At 41.9% G+C, this 14,090-nt stretch overlaps 1 protein-coding gene across 1 annotated transcript in view; it reads left to right on the top strand.

The window, feature by feature from the left end:
* Ryr2 (ryanodine receptor 2 (cardiac)) overlaps positions 1 to 14,090 on the top strand; it is a 294,371-nt gene that overhangs the window by 246,541 nt on the left and 33,740 nt on the right. Inside the window, exons 83-87 of the mRNA XM_013009227.1 lie at positions 435 to 514; positions 1,097 to 1,173; positions 2,189 to 2,262; positions 12,453 to 12,533; positions 13,334 to 13,422. Coding sequence (XP_012864681.1) covers positions 435 to 514; positions 1,097 to 1,173; positions 2,189 to 2,262; positions 12,453 to 12,533; positions 13,334 to 13,422 — 401 coding nt within the window. The remainder of the gene's footprint in view (positions 1 to 434; positions 515 to 1,096; positions 1,174 to 2,188; positions 2,263 to 12,452; positions 12,534 to 13,333; positions 13,423 to 14,090) is intronic.

Below are 14,090 nucleotides of genomic sequence, written 5' to 3'. Positions count from 1 at the left end.
ACTGTGTGGGTTCAATTTTTTTTACCATTATCTGAATAATTTAAGTTTGAAAATTATCATCTCAGTAAAGCCTGACAAGACCCATCTATTAAAAGTGATGAATGACAAATGATAAAACTCCAATATAATACTGTTGAAGGATGGAGAGAAATTTTTATTAAACTTTCAGATAGCTTCTGTTCATTTTGATCTTAGTGTAATGCACATGGTTGGTTTTGAGTCTTCATAATTCCGATCCTGAGTACTTCACAGTCAATTGCTTTCTCCTGTTTAATCCCCTAGATATTGAATTTATTCCCCAAGTTTCACAAGAGTATTGGTGGCAGATGTGCATTGTGACTGTGGTGGCTTTTTCTGGGGCATAGGTCTGTAGAGCAGCCTAGGTGAATGTAGCAGGTGCAATGCTAAGGCATTCTATGTTTTCTGTTTTTCAGGTGACACTGGACCAATGGTAGCTGCTACTCTGAAACTAGGAATTGCAATCTTAAACGGCGGCAATTCCACAGTGCAACAGGTAAAAGCCTTCAGGCATGCCGCAAAGTACTATTCAAAAAAACAAAACTAAACCCCCAGCCAGGGGGTACATTTCTTTGATATCTATCTAAAATTTGTCTCTTTCAATTCACCACAATATTCTTAAGAGAACATGGGAGGGAAACATAATTATGTGACAGACTTATCTGTTGAAATGTAAACCGAGGTAAAAGTATCTGGAAACATAAGTCGAATATGACCTTTTTTGGAGATAATCTCAAGGCTTGCACTCTCACTTGGCTTGCTTGCTCACACTTGATCCATACCTCCAGGGTGGCATTTTGGCACCATTTTTGGTGCTTATGGAGGTGTGGGCACAGCCTTCCTGCTTGTATCAGGTTACCTCCTCCGGCCTTTGGGAATGTGCAGGGGTCTTACTTTGATGTGTCTATCACCATTTCATGATGCAAGTGACAATGATTGTAGTTTTTCATGGTAGGTAACTTTACCTTTGCTTCAGAACAGAAAGAGTGTTTGGGTGGTTGCTTATGACAGCAAAAAGTGATGAAGAAAGCAGCAAGGCTTGTGTGCGGTAAAACATGTTTCTGTTTCTGTTCTGCAGAAGATGCTCGACTACCTGAAGGAGAAGAAGGACGTGGGTTTCTTCCAGAGCCTGGCAGGCCTGATGCAGTCCTGCAGGTGAGCACACACATGCTTTGCTCTGGGCAGGTGCCGTGTCTTTCTGTCCTCACATGAAGCAGGATGCTCAACGTTGTGGATGATGCTATGTGGGTGAGGGAAGGTGTTTTCTCCTCTATAAAAGAGCTAAAGGACAGGAAAACGTTTAAAGCAGACAGAGCAAGTGAGAGACAAGCAGTGTAAAGAAGGTAATCAGAGTCTCTGAGGAGAGAGGCCCCGGAGAGGATTCCGCCAGTGTCCATTGAAGGGTGGTTTTCTAGCACAGGTCACTCCCTGCTCTTTTCCCCTGGGCTTTGTCCTGACTGGTGGCTTTGGCTCTTTTCATTGGTTGAAGAGGCACCCAGAGCATTATGGGAAGGAAAAGCCTTTTGGAAGGAGTACCAGACACTGTGAGAACAAGGAGCACTATGAGGGCCCATGTGTCACCGTGTCATGTCCGCCACTGTTCATCCCAGTCCCTCTTTCTCTCCCTCCAAAGGCATGCCATGGAAGTGACCTTCTTGCCTTGCTCTTTTTAAGTGTTAGTGATGTCCTCATGACCAGTGAGTCACCGTATCCTCAACTAGCCCCTCCCACACCAGAGATTTAAAGTATGTATGATGTGCTGGAAAATGCACAGTACACAATCATCAGTGACCATCATTTCCTATGTCTTACAATGTCCAGAATTGTTCAGACCTTATTAGGCCCAGATACCTGATACAAACGTGGAATACTGTGATGATTATAATTACGTTTAAACGTGTTTGCCACCTTAGTAACCCCACCCCCAGCTGACGTCTACAAACAGAACTTTGTATTGGAATCTCACACAGAACTTTTTACCTAAGGAAAGGCTGGTATGTCAGGAAGGCGTGGACCAGAGCATTGGAGAGGGCTCATGTTCTCAGCATATATTAAAAGTTCTGGTCACATTTCAAGACATACTGTATTTAGACACTCACTCTTCTGAATGAAAAAAAAAAAAGACCAGCTCCTGTGAATCCTGTAAACATGTTTCTCTTTTTTCTTGTAGTGTCCTTGACCTAAATGCATTTGAGAGGCAAAACAAAGCTGAAGGCCTGGGCATGGTGACAGAGGAAGGATCAGGTACTCATCCTTACGTCCTGGGGCCCGTCCTCGGTCTTCCCTGAAGCACGTCCACCATCCATGTCCTTTCACACAGAGAGATCCAGGGTTGTTTGAAAACAGATAAGAGGCCCACGTGACCCACACAAGTGTGTCTTGTTGAACACTCATATGAGTCACTCCCAAACCAGGGCCCCAGGTCAGTCAGAGCTCTCTTTTGTGTCAGCCTTCCCCTCCCAGCTCTTTCTGCTAGTTGGTATTCATAAAGGAACAGAGATCTAATAAAGACCTCTTATTAAAGAATTATTTGCAATATCACCAAACACACGGATGAGTCAGACAGTCTCTGGCCACTTTACCAGACTGCCCAGCTCCCATTCTCTCCATAGGGCACTAAGTAAGGTGTTCAGGCCTTTCCATTCAGCACCATCCCAGGCTTCTCCTTCATGACTTCTGCTTCTCTTACCAAGCCAATATCTTTGCATGTCCAGATGTGTTTAATGAACAGTCTGTGTCTGGATGATGCTGTTGACCCTCTGCAGACACAAAGTGTAGCATGTGATCTGTTTAGAGCAATTATCAGCAGTACTGCCCCCTTGATTTTAGGAATATTTATTAAGAAACAAATATACTTTCAGTTTGTTTCCTTCTGTGCCTGATGATTGGCGAGGCCCTGTGTGTTGAACTGGTTTTGTTTGTTTAGTCTGGCTCAGACTTGTCATCTACCTTGTCAGCAAATTAGCTTTAGAACAGTGGGTCCTTAATTGGACTTATCTTATTTCAGAAAATAGATTTACCCCCATCTAACATTTCTAGTCTTTGTAAACCTTTTTTTTTTGGAAAAAAATTAGAATTAATCTTTTTACGTATCTTTGATGTCACAAATAAGAAAAATAACTCCATTCTCATTCTATTTTAAAGCTTATGGCTTACATTGAGTTTACCCCTGCTGGTACCATTATTTTATTTTGTTTTACGTTCAGTCATCAAATATAAATCACAGGGTTACTTAATCAAGTTAGTTCCCTTCAAGAAAAATTTCAGGGGCTAGGAAGGTGGCTCAGTGGTAGAGCACTTGCCTTGCATGCATGAGGCCCTGGGTTCGATTCCTCAGCACCACATGAGCAGGAAAAAAAAGCCGGAAGTGGTGTTGTGGCTCAAGTGGTAGAGCGCTAGCCTTGAGCTGAAGAGCTGAGGAACAGCGCCCAGGCCCGGAGTTCAGGCCCACGACCAGACCCCCCCCCCAAAAAAAAAAGAAAAATTCCAGCCCTAAGTGAACCAACTGAGGGCTTCTTAAGCATCCCAAGTGAACCAATCAGAACAATTTTAGAAGTCTGGGCACATGTCTTGTCTGGCTCATGCCTGTCCCCAAATCCCAGGCATAGTCAAGCTGTAGCAGCCCCAACGCCAAAGGATCATCTGTCCTATGGCTGAGTTCTTGATGTAGAATTGGAGCTTGAGTTGATTTTTCCCATAGTGATCACCCAGAGGTCTGAGGTTTCAGAACAGCATCTGTAACTCATTCTCTGGAACCATACGTTTCCATAAAGGCCTTTAGCTAGCAGCCTCGTAGGTGGCCTCCTGGCTCCAGCCAGGCATGGGCAGGACCCATAGCAGTGACTGTCCTGTGTGAATCTCTTCCAGCTCTCCGTGGTCAGGTCAGTTTCATGTGTGTCAGCTTTCTCAACATGCACCCAAATAATTGGCTGGACTGATTAACATATTTTGTTTCATTGTTTTCTTTTTTTTTCTAATTTCTCTTATGAAGAACAAGTTAGAACCAAAGTCTCAACTTCTCTTTCCCCCCATTTCCCTGTCTTTTGACCTCTGTAAATGTACTACCTTCCTTTTTTTTTTCTTCAGTCATCACTCATGAGCGTGGTAATTATCACAAACCAGACTGCCTTTTGTTTATTTGCTCTTTTATTTGTGGTTAGCTTTGTGTATGGACTTGAGAGTGGTAGTCTTTGTGCATTTTCCCCTCTTATTTTTTCCCCTGTGTTGACAAGTAATGTATTTAATTTGTATCATTATGCATCCTATTGCTTTTTTAAAAAATGTATTGACTTAGCTCTTTCTTCTCTTTATCTTCTTTCTATGAAGATGTACCATGATTAGTATACGAGATGTAAAGAGGCTACCTGCATTTACATTGTCTTTGGATTTAGTTTTCTTTTTGTTGGTTTGTTTCTTTCACGTAAAAAAAAAATGTTCCTTGTGGGCCCAGTCACATGGAAGGGTCTTAGGGCACGTGTTCTAGTCTGCCTGTGGCATATGTGTCTAGACCATAACCATGGCTTTATGGTTGTATTGATGGTCCGTGGGATCAGCAGCTCATGGGGGTTCGCCCAAGGAGACCCCCGACCACTGAGCGGAGGTCTCCAACCTTCCTCCCCAGAATTCCTGACAGCGTCAAAGATTAGCCATCCTTTCACGTAAAAGCTAATTTTTTTTTTATCCTTGAGACTAAATTTTAAAAGTACCTGAAAAGAGCAATACATCTTTACTATTCCTAGTAGAAGAACAAAAATGGCCTTTGTACTTCTGAAAGGCACTCTGGGCGACGGTAAGAAAGGGATTGAGATTCAAATAGAACCCAGAACTTCGTTGTCAATAAATCTTTCAAGACTCAATCACACTTTTTGAGCACAGGCAATTACTTTAGTCAACATTCCTATGAAGAGAAAAAGGCAGGTAGCTCACTAGTTCTGTTAACATTATAGTATTTGCCACTTTGCTTTAGGAAGCTCTATACTGTCTCTGGACTTCTTGTTGACAATTCCTGTGATGAGACTATTCTTTTGTTTAAGGTTATACAAATTTCAGAATAGCTCATCCCTTCTCTTAGGAGAGGGACATGTCATCAGAAATGGCTCTAGGAAAGGCTGAAAACCTAAATCTGCTACGGGCGTCATTTCTAGTTATTTAGAAATAATGTCACTTCTTAAAGGCTCAGAACATATATTTAGCGCTGCAAAACAGTCCACTAGATGGAAGCCTTCACCGTCTTCACTTACTATCTTTATTAGGCTGAAGTTCTTTCTGATGATAATAGGACACCCAATGACACGGCCATGATCACATATAAACGTTAGGGGATTCTTTTTTAATGTTTACAGCTCTGCAGGGTTCAGGTAGCTCTGAGCTGGATTTTATAGAAGAGGAGACTGAGGCTCAGAAAGGCCACCTGGCTTATCTGCCTCACACAGTTACTGGTCAGGAGCCAGGTGCTTCCCAGAGTTAAGCTGACAGATTCCATGCACCAAAGCCCCCTTTCCCCAGCCTTTCCTGTTCCCTGGGGATGTGGCTCCTATTTAGCTTTGTAAGCAGCATTGTTTGTCTGTGAGGGCTAAGGGCTTGAACTTAGGGCCTGGACATGGTCCCTAAGCAGGTTTTTTGCTTAAGGCTAGTACTCTTACCATTTTGAGCCACAACTCTACTTCCAGGTTTTTGGTGGTTAATTAGAGATAGAGTCTTACGGACTTTCGTGCTTGGGCTGGCTTTGAACCGTGATCCTCAGATCTCAACCACCTAATAGCTAGGGTTAATAGATATGAGCCACCTGTGCCCAGGTGTTTGGTCTTTTATCTTCTATTTTTGCACTTTCTCAGGACAGCAATCTGTATTGTACTTATTGCTGAAGGCTCAAAATCACTTTTGGATTTTTTTTAACATAAAAAAGATTTACTTATTTTTTACTTTCGTTTATCTTTGATTTCAGAAGGAATGATGATTTCATTCATGTCCGTAGACACATCTCACTTTTGAATTTTTTATGATTACAAATGCTATTCCTAATCTGGTATTGAGATACAGTTGGGATATATGTGTTGTTTTAAGAAATATGTTTCTTAAGACTTACACACAAATATTTCAGAGGAATGATTCATATTCTTCCCTCTACTTCTGTTATTATCATGTAAGTTTGCCCTATTTATGTCACTCCTTGAGATGGCCTCCTTTTTGACCCAAAGCCTGAAATTCCCTCTTACTGAAGCCAACAACAAAAAGGACTTCAGTGAAACTTTGAAGGATTTAGGATGTGCTAACATTGTTGTTCTCTCTGCGTATGTTATATTCATAGAAATTTTTTTTGGGGGGGTCCAGTCGTGGGGCCTGAACTCTGGGCCTGGGCACTGTCCCTCAGCTCTTTAGCTCAAGGCTAGCCCTCTACCACTTGAGCCACAGTGCTACTTCTGGCTCTTTTTTTTCTTATGTGGTGCCGAGGAATCGAACCCAGGGCCTCAGGCATGCAAGGCAAGCGCTCTACCACTGAGCCACCTTCCCAGCCTCATAGAAATTTTTTAATGCCACAATGGAATTCATAAACCTATATGGATACTTAAATTTTTATTCTGTTTTTGGATTCTTCATATTTGCTTTTAATCAGAGCCATTTAGCCCCATTACCAAATCATGGCCAATTTGAAAGTACAATTTCCCTTCTCTTTTTGAAATTCTGGGAATGTAGTAGAAGATACTCTTTTTTTCTTGTGGTACCAGAGCTTGAACTCTGGGCCTGAGGACTGTCCTTGAGCTTTTTGTGCTCAAGGCTACAATTGTACCACTTGAGCTACAGCTCAAGTGGTTTTTTTGTAGTTAATTAGAGGTAAGAATCTTGTGGACTTTCCTGCATGGGCAGGCTTTGAACTGTGATCCTCAGATCTCAGCCTCTTGAGTAGCTAGGATTATAGGCATGAGCCACTGGTGCCTAGCTACTTCATTTTATTTGTGATTATTGTGTATAATTCCACAGGAAAGATAAAGTTTTGAAGTTGAGCTGAATAAATAGACAGCATTGGATCTAAAACAAAAATCTTTCCTAAACCTTAATTGACAATTAACTTCTCTCAAATTTCTACCTGGTAACTGGTAATGCATGGTACAGATTTTCTCACTGATATATGTCCAGTGACCTCATCCAGTTTATGAGAAGTTGAAGCAGCAGATGTGGTTTTAATTAATTAAGCCAAATGATACATTGATCTTTAAGTATTGACCATGGTGATTTCTTGTTACAAGTTTTATTGTTTTATTATTTATTGTGCTCTCTCTCTTAAGCGAGCTACTTTAAGTATGCCCTAGTATTCCTCCTCTGTCCATCCACCATTCCTGGGGGAATAGCCACTCCTTACCATGTTGGTTCATGACCCCAGATCTCAAGACCTCAGATCGGTTTCCCTAACATCCTGGCATGGTTTGTAAACTCAGAAGTGTTTAAGCGTGAGTGGCTGGCATGTGCTAGTTGGTGTTGTAGGGCTGAGAGCTCAGCATGACACCACAGACTTGTACACATCACTCCGCAGCCATCCTCCAGGGGCAAGCAGCAGAAAGCCGGGCCTGCTAAGGCCCTAGCGACAGGTCTCGGCAGGTCACATCTAGCCTAGAATCAGGGGCCTTTCCAGCAGATAGGCAGGGCAGAGACTTTCCACTGGAGTAGAGCTGCCTACCATATTTACGGTAGAAAATATGGCTGAGAATCGTGACCACAGACAGTTGGTGTGGTAAAGTGGTCAGATGGAGGTTGGAAAGATACTTTGTGGATGACCGTAGAGAACCATTTCTGCCCAGCCTGAAAATTCACACTTATTTTCCCCGGAGGCTGCTGAGGACTGTTCATGTAAGTGGCCCTTAAGTGATGCCGTGAACTATGTTCAGTCATCCATCTGGACATCGGCTTCTGCTATCCCTTGCGGGAAGAATGCTTGGATAGATGGCACTGATGTTCAAGTTCACACAACGTTCTTGTTTCTCAATGATGCTACTGTGAAACAATCCAGCCAGGGTCCTCTGAGGAAAATGACCAGCATTGTTTACTTGGTGGTGAGAGGGGTGTTTGGAGCTTCTTCTAATGACAGATAGTAAGGACAGCTTCAGAAAAGACTTCCTACAAAAGGTGACAAGTAATTCCTATAAAAGTTCCAGGAATCCCTGTTTGAATAGAGGAGTATCGTCCCGGATGCATTTGAACAATGGCTCCTAGGCAGCACGGTGTAAGGTGGATGTGGCTGTCTGAGGCCAGTTGGGCTGAGTTGAGGTCAGCTGGGCTGTGGATGAGTGGAAGGGAGGGAGGACCCTGGGCAGCTCAGGGTGAGTCACAGAGCCTCTGGCAGTAAGGGAAACCATCCCCAAATCATAGTGGGGTTCCTCGACAGCTACTTTAAGTTAGTTTACATAGACAAAGGCACTTGAAATCTGCTATGCTCAGGTCTTACATAGTTTATTTCACACAGTGGTCATATTCTTGTTGTCTTGGATCTGAGATAGGGTTCTAGTACCTTTCCTGCATGAAGTCAGGCTGTTGACCAGATTGAAATAGATGCACCCAGTAGAATTGGTAAATGGCCATATGACCTATGCAAAGACGGGTTACTTTAGAAACTTAGGTCATTTAGACGATGGTCTCACAGCCTGGAGAATTCACGCTAATGCCTTTTTGTGGCTTTGCAAGTTTCAAAGCTCTTTAATTTCTTTTGAGCCAATGGGCTTCTCCCAGCAGCCTGGGAGGCAAAGAGACAGAAAGTCTCTTAATTCCCATGGCAAAAATAGAGACTCCAAGGTCAGCTCACCATGTACAGACCTGGAGGTGGCCTCCCTTGGCTTTCTGAGCTCATAATTTAGAGAACATATAATATATATGATTATTGTGACGATTTTCTTCGTTGCTGGTTGCTATCTTACAAGGTTTAGAGAACTAACACACACTGTAAAACCTCATCCTGCTGAAACTGCCCACTCACTGGGCACCTGGCCACCTGGCGCCTCCATCTCCCAAGATGCTGGCATAGAGGAGGGGTTGAGTCACCATTTATCCAAGCTCTCTGGCATCAGATCTGTCCTGGTGACAAGCCGACCTGACATGCTTCATTTCTCAGTGGTTGATGGAACCACACCATGGAATTATACTTACTTAAATGTACAGGACTATTATTAGCCCCAAAGGAAATGATAATACATCCAATCTAGTACAGAGTCACTGAACGTTAATCAAATCATTTTTTTAAGTATTAGTCTTTGTTAGTTGAATTGTAACATGTGTGAAGTAGTCATAAATAAGTTATTTAAACAGTGATATCCAAGCAACCCACAGATACATAAAATGTCTGTTTCTCACCATTAAAAATAGTTTTAGTATTAATTCCTCAGATCTTCTATTGTGCAAAGTAGAGGTAAAGACTTCTAAAGATCCATCATCAGAATATTGCTCTGCACTGGACATTTCTGGTGGGGTGCTTGCAGGTTACATTTGGCAACAGACTGTGGGGAGCGCTTTGGTATGCCCAGTCTCCTGTTCATGCCATTTACCCTCCTGTCTGCTGGAAATGCTGACAAGACCTCACAGAAAAATAGAGACAGTAGTCATTTGGAGTCTACCCTATTCTGATTTTTTTTATGCACATAGTAGGTAGTACTTTTACTTATGTTGTTTCAGTTTATGAAGATAAATAAGTATGGGCAATTCATTATTCATTAGTATTAATTATCTCAAAGAGATAAAAGCCATGTTCAGGGGCCTTGTAAGTAATCTCTGCATGCACATACAGCATCTTCACAGACTTACACAGACATGCAGACATGCACAGACATACACATACGCATGTGTACCCATGTGCATACATGCACAGACATGTGCACATACAGACATGTAAGCACATGCACACACATAATTATTTTATTGCATCTAAGGAAATACTTGGATACTTTCATGTTAATTAGATGAGCCAGCGTGTTAACTTTATTAGATCTCTAACGTAAGACTCACTGTTTCTCGTTTATTATTTTATTATTATTTTCAAGTAAAAATCTATCATTCCAAGACTGTTTGGGAACTACAAAAATTGAGGAGGCTTTAGAAGATATAAAGCAAATAAAAATAATATTTATCAGCAGTGCCTTGCTGCCTTTGTCTAGTATAATTGCACTGCTCCTAATGTATTAGCCTATATAAAATTTATAAAAATTAACAAGTTATATAGAGACAGTGGACACATACTTTTTTCTAGATGAGTAAACTAAGATGCAACAAACAGAACTCACCTTGAGCAGAACAGTAGTGAAACAAATCTCTCCCTTTATGACTACGAGACATCTTAAGCCCCTTATAAAAAAGATGACACGTGCATGCCCTCCACATGTCTACACGGCTCTCCTCCACCTATCAAAATGATATGCTCAGAATGTAAGAGGACTTTCAGCTCTGCGTAGCCCATTTCCTTATATGTCACCGATCTTGGTTTCCATCTTCCAGTGGGATTTCTTTTGCATCCATCACAGAGCAGACTGCTGATCCTGCACCATCTGCAGACATAAAGCCATCCTCCATCCATGTTCCTGAGCCTCTTCGTGCAGCATGGGCAATGGCAGCATTTTAATCTGGTACCAATACGGTCACTGAGCAATAGCGCTGGGCTTATCAATGAACACTTGCTCCAGCACTCCCCTCCTTCTCTCCCCCACATCCCTCTGCATTCTTACAGAAGTGAAGTTGCTTATATGTGTTTCAGTGTACAATCGAGAAAATATGGTACATGCTGAGGACCAATAGTCCCTCCTGTAATAAACCATTATGAACCACGCTGAGAATTTTGAGACACATAAGGAGATTATATGACACTTACTTCAGTGTTAATTGTGCTGAGTACTTTCCACAGAGTAGCTTATTTCACATTGAATATATCGACCTTGATAGTGGATATATTTTATTGATTATATAGAGAGTTTTAAAAAATAGTTTTTAGATGTAGTTTATTGATTCTGTTTTCTGCATAGAAACATTCAATAGTCTCCCCAAGAACCAATAAGTCATGTAATTAATGTGATATTTTGATGTAACTCTTGAGCCTTCTAGTTTAAATGGCTCAGGAAAATGATAGAATCATCAATGAATGGATCAGTGTAGCAGACTCAGCTGTTCTCCCCATCTGCCCGAGGAATGGACATACCAGGCATCTCATTGTCCACCTCAGACTTTGGACGTGGTTGATTTTCAGCATGGTCACCAGATACCATATCTTGTGGTCTAACCCAGGAAAAGGAGCACAGTGACTTTAGATACGTTGTACACATGTTTATCTTAGTTATCAAAATGATTTTGCTTCCATTACACGAAGCCTCTCACTTTGAAAGTCACAGGCTGCAGACTGGTAAGTCCATCGGCTTTCTGTCATTACAGTCATTTACCATTCTAATTAAACACATTTTAATTAAACATTCTAATTAAACACCATTTTCTTTCTTAGCCCAAACTATTTCCAGTCGGTGAAAAGTCATTATCCTTTTTTTAAAAAAAATTTGTAAATACATAAGTATATCCATTCACTGGCTGAACAGCATCATGAATTTCATTTGCTTTTTAAACAATTCTAGATTCCCAAGTAGACACTCATAACTTAAATTATTTTTCACGAAGTCTTTGTTTTAAAAATCAGCTTTCATTTGTGTGGTACTGTTTTCTGTTTGTTTCTTTCCTGTGTCTATCCTTGTCAAAATAAATCATGATCAACTAAACCCCCGTCTAGGTCTTCACATTGCTTGATAAAGATTCCTAGTTTTCATGCTACAGGATGGGTCTCTACATGACCCCAAAAGGCTCAGCTTTTACAGTCTTTCTTATGGGTTTGATATTTAAAAATGAAATCTTTTTCTGCCAGGCCCTTTCTTCTGGAAAAGTCCAACCCCCCCCCCCCACACACACACTTCTGAAGTCTTCACAAGCATTTTTAGCAAGTAACAGTTTTTATGAATATCCTTTAGTTATTTTTCAATGAAAACAAAAGCTCCCCATACTGTGTGTGGGTACATAAAAAACAAGCAAAGACAACTCCAACTTTGAATCAAAGCACTTGATCCCACCCTGATAACAAAGACGGTTTAACAGGAGAGCTGCAAAGATCATTTCTGTATGGACTGTCTTCCCCAAACAAGGAGGCGACAGAAAGCCCCATTTCAACCTTCAGGTTGTGTATGTGAAATGTTACCGAACCCATGCTGCTACTCCTACCAGAGAGAAATGTGAAGCTTCAAGATCCCGGTGTTCTTTGCTTACAAAGAAAAAGTCCGTCTATCTGCCAAGTGCATGATCTCCAGAGCTTCAGATAGAGCGGGACTGTTCTGGCCTGGGAACAGTGCTGTGTGCACATGGGGTGCTGGGGTGGGGACCCCCGGGAGGGCTGCCTGCTGGTGGCCACCTTCATCCCTCTGCACTTCCCACAGGAGAGAAGGTGCTGCAGGATGATGAGTTCACCTGTGATCTCTTCCGCTTCCTGCAGCTGCTCTGTGAGGGACACAACTCAGGTGTGTGAGAGCCCCAGCTGACGGACAGGGCTGAGGCAGGAGCCCAGTGGTCCCAACCAGGATGCTCTATCTCTTGAGTCAGGCCTATGCCTTCTCCCAGACGAGACAGGCTCTGTGCCGGGATTTATATAAGGCTTTGCTGCTACCAGTCCTGGCATTGCTGTCTGTCTCCACTTGCTTCTTCTCAATTGTGAGGGTAGAGAGAGCGGTGGATACAGAAATAAAAGACGATGAATTTGTTCCAAGTACATCCTGTGCATGTATGGAATATCACAATGAAAAAACACATGTATGCAAGTTGAAGACAATAAACACAATGTGAATTAGGTAGGTAGCTTTAGAGTGACATAGCTGTTTACTTTTATAGTGCTTTTCTTTACCTGGAGAGCACATCTTGTTGTGTTACTTAGCCTCATGTATTTCTGTTGGCCTTGAACCCATCTGTCTTTGCCAGCCTGTAGTTCTGGACTCAGGTCTGAGTTTTTCTGTTCCTCTGCATGTTAAACGGTACTGAGGAACACATGATTACCGAATAAATAATTACATTCCTAATAAAACAGTGGTTAACACCTTCACCCACAATTGAGCATTGCTATTCTATGAAGCAACTAAGATGTGTTTCAGGGAGGGAATGGGCTGGTCATTTGATTTTTAAGGAATGTATAGGTTATTTCATGTTAGCACTGTTAGATTAGATGCTACCTACCACCACCAGGATCACTTCCCAAGTCAGGAGAATGACTGAACTGCTCTTGAGCTCTTCAGTGAGCTTCGGTAACGCTTTTCTTGATCTCATGCAGATTTTCAAAATTATCTGAGAACACAGACTGGCAACAATATGACGGTCAACATCATTATCTCTACTGTGGACTATCTCTTAAGGGTTCAGGTACATAGCCTTGCGTCTGGGTGCCGGGAGAGGGTTGGGGTTATTGGACACAGCATAGCTGGGGGTTAAGCAGGCATGTTTCATGTTTCATTGTGTTTGGGCTTGTGATTAGATGGAACTTGGGGTCATATTGTGTCTTTGATCACCATCTTTCTGCTATAGCTGCTCAGATCCACTTCCTTTGCCATTGTTTTCTTTCTATGGAGAGTGATGCCCCCCCTTGATTTTTAACTCGCTGGTACTTTAAATTCATATCCATTTTGTGAAGTATTTTCCTATCTGTTCTTACAGAAATGAAAGCTTTTCTGTTACCACACACTTAGTTTTGACTAAATTTAATTCCCTTCAACTCTTCTAACTTGTACACTGATGTTAAAAATCACCCTAACACCCCACTGCTTAAAAATATCATCTTTGATATCGTAATTCCATTGAACATGTGGGCCAAACTGGATCTGAAGGCTCTTATGCAATGGCAGTCCTGTGTGACTTGTATTTCCCTCATTTCTGTTTCCATAGTAACCTTGTGCAGTACTTTTAACACCACAAATTATAACGTCCAGCCTTCTCTTAATCTTTGAGGATGTAACAACATTACCCCCACCTCCTTTTTTTTAACCTAAACTTTCCTGGCTAGGGGAGGTAGGGGGCATCAGTTTGAAGCAAAA

Source organism: Dipodomys ordii, unplaced genomic scaffold (assembly GCF_000151885.1).
Source record: "Dipodomys ordii isolate 6190 unplaced genomic scaffold, Dord_2.0 Scaffold9, whole genome shotgun sequence".
Classification (NCBI taxonomy): Eukaryota; Metazoa; Chordata; class Mammalia; order Rodentia; family Heteromyidae; genus Dipodomys; species Dipodomys ordii.
This window is presented reverse-complemented; position numbering and strand designations above follow the sequence as displayed.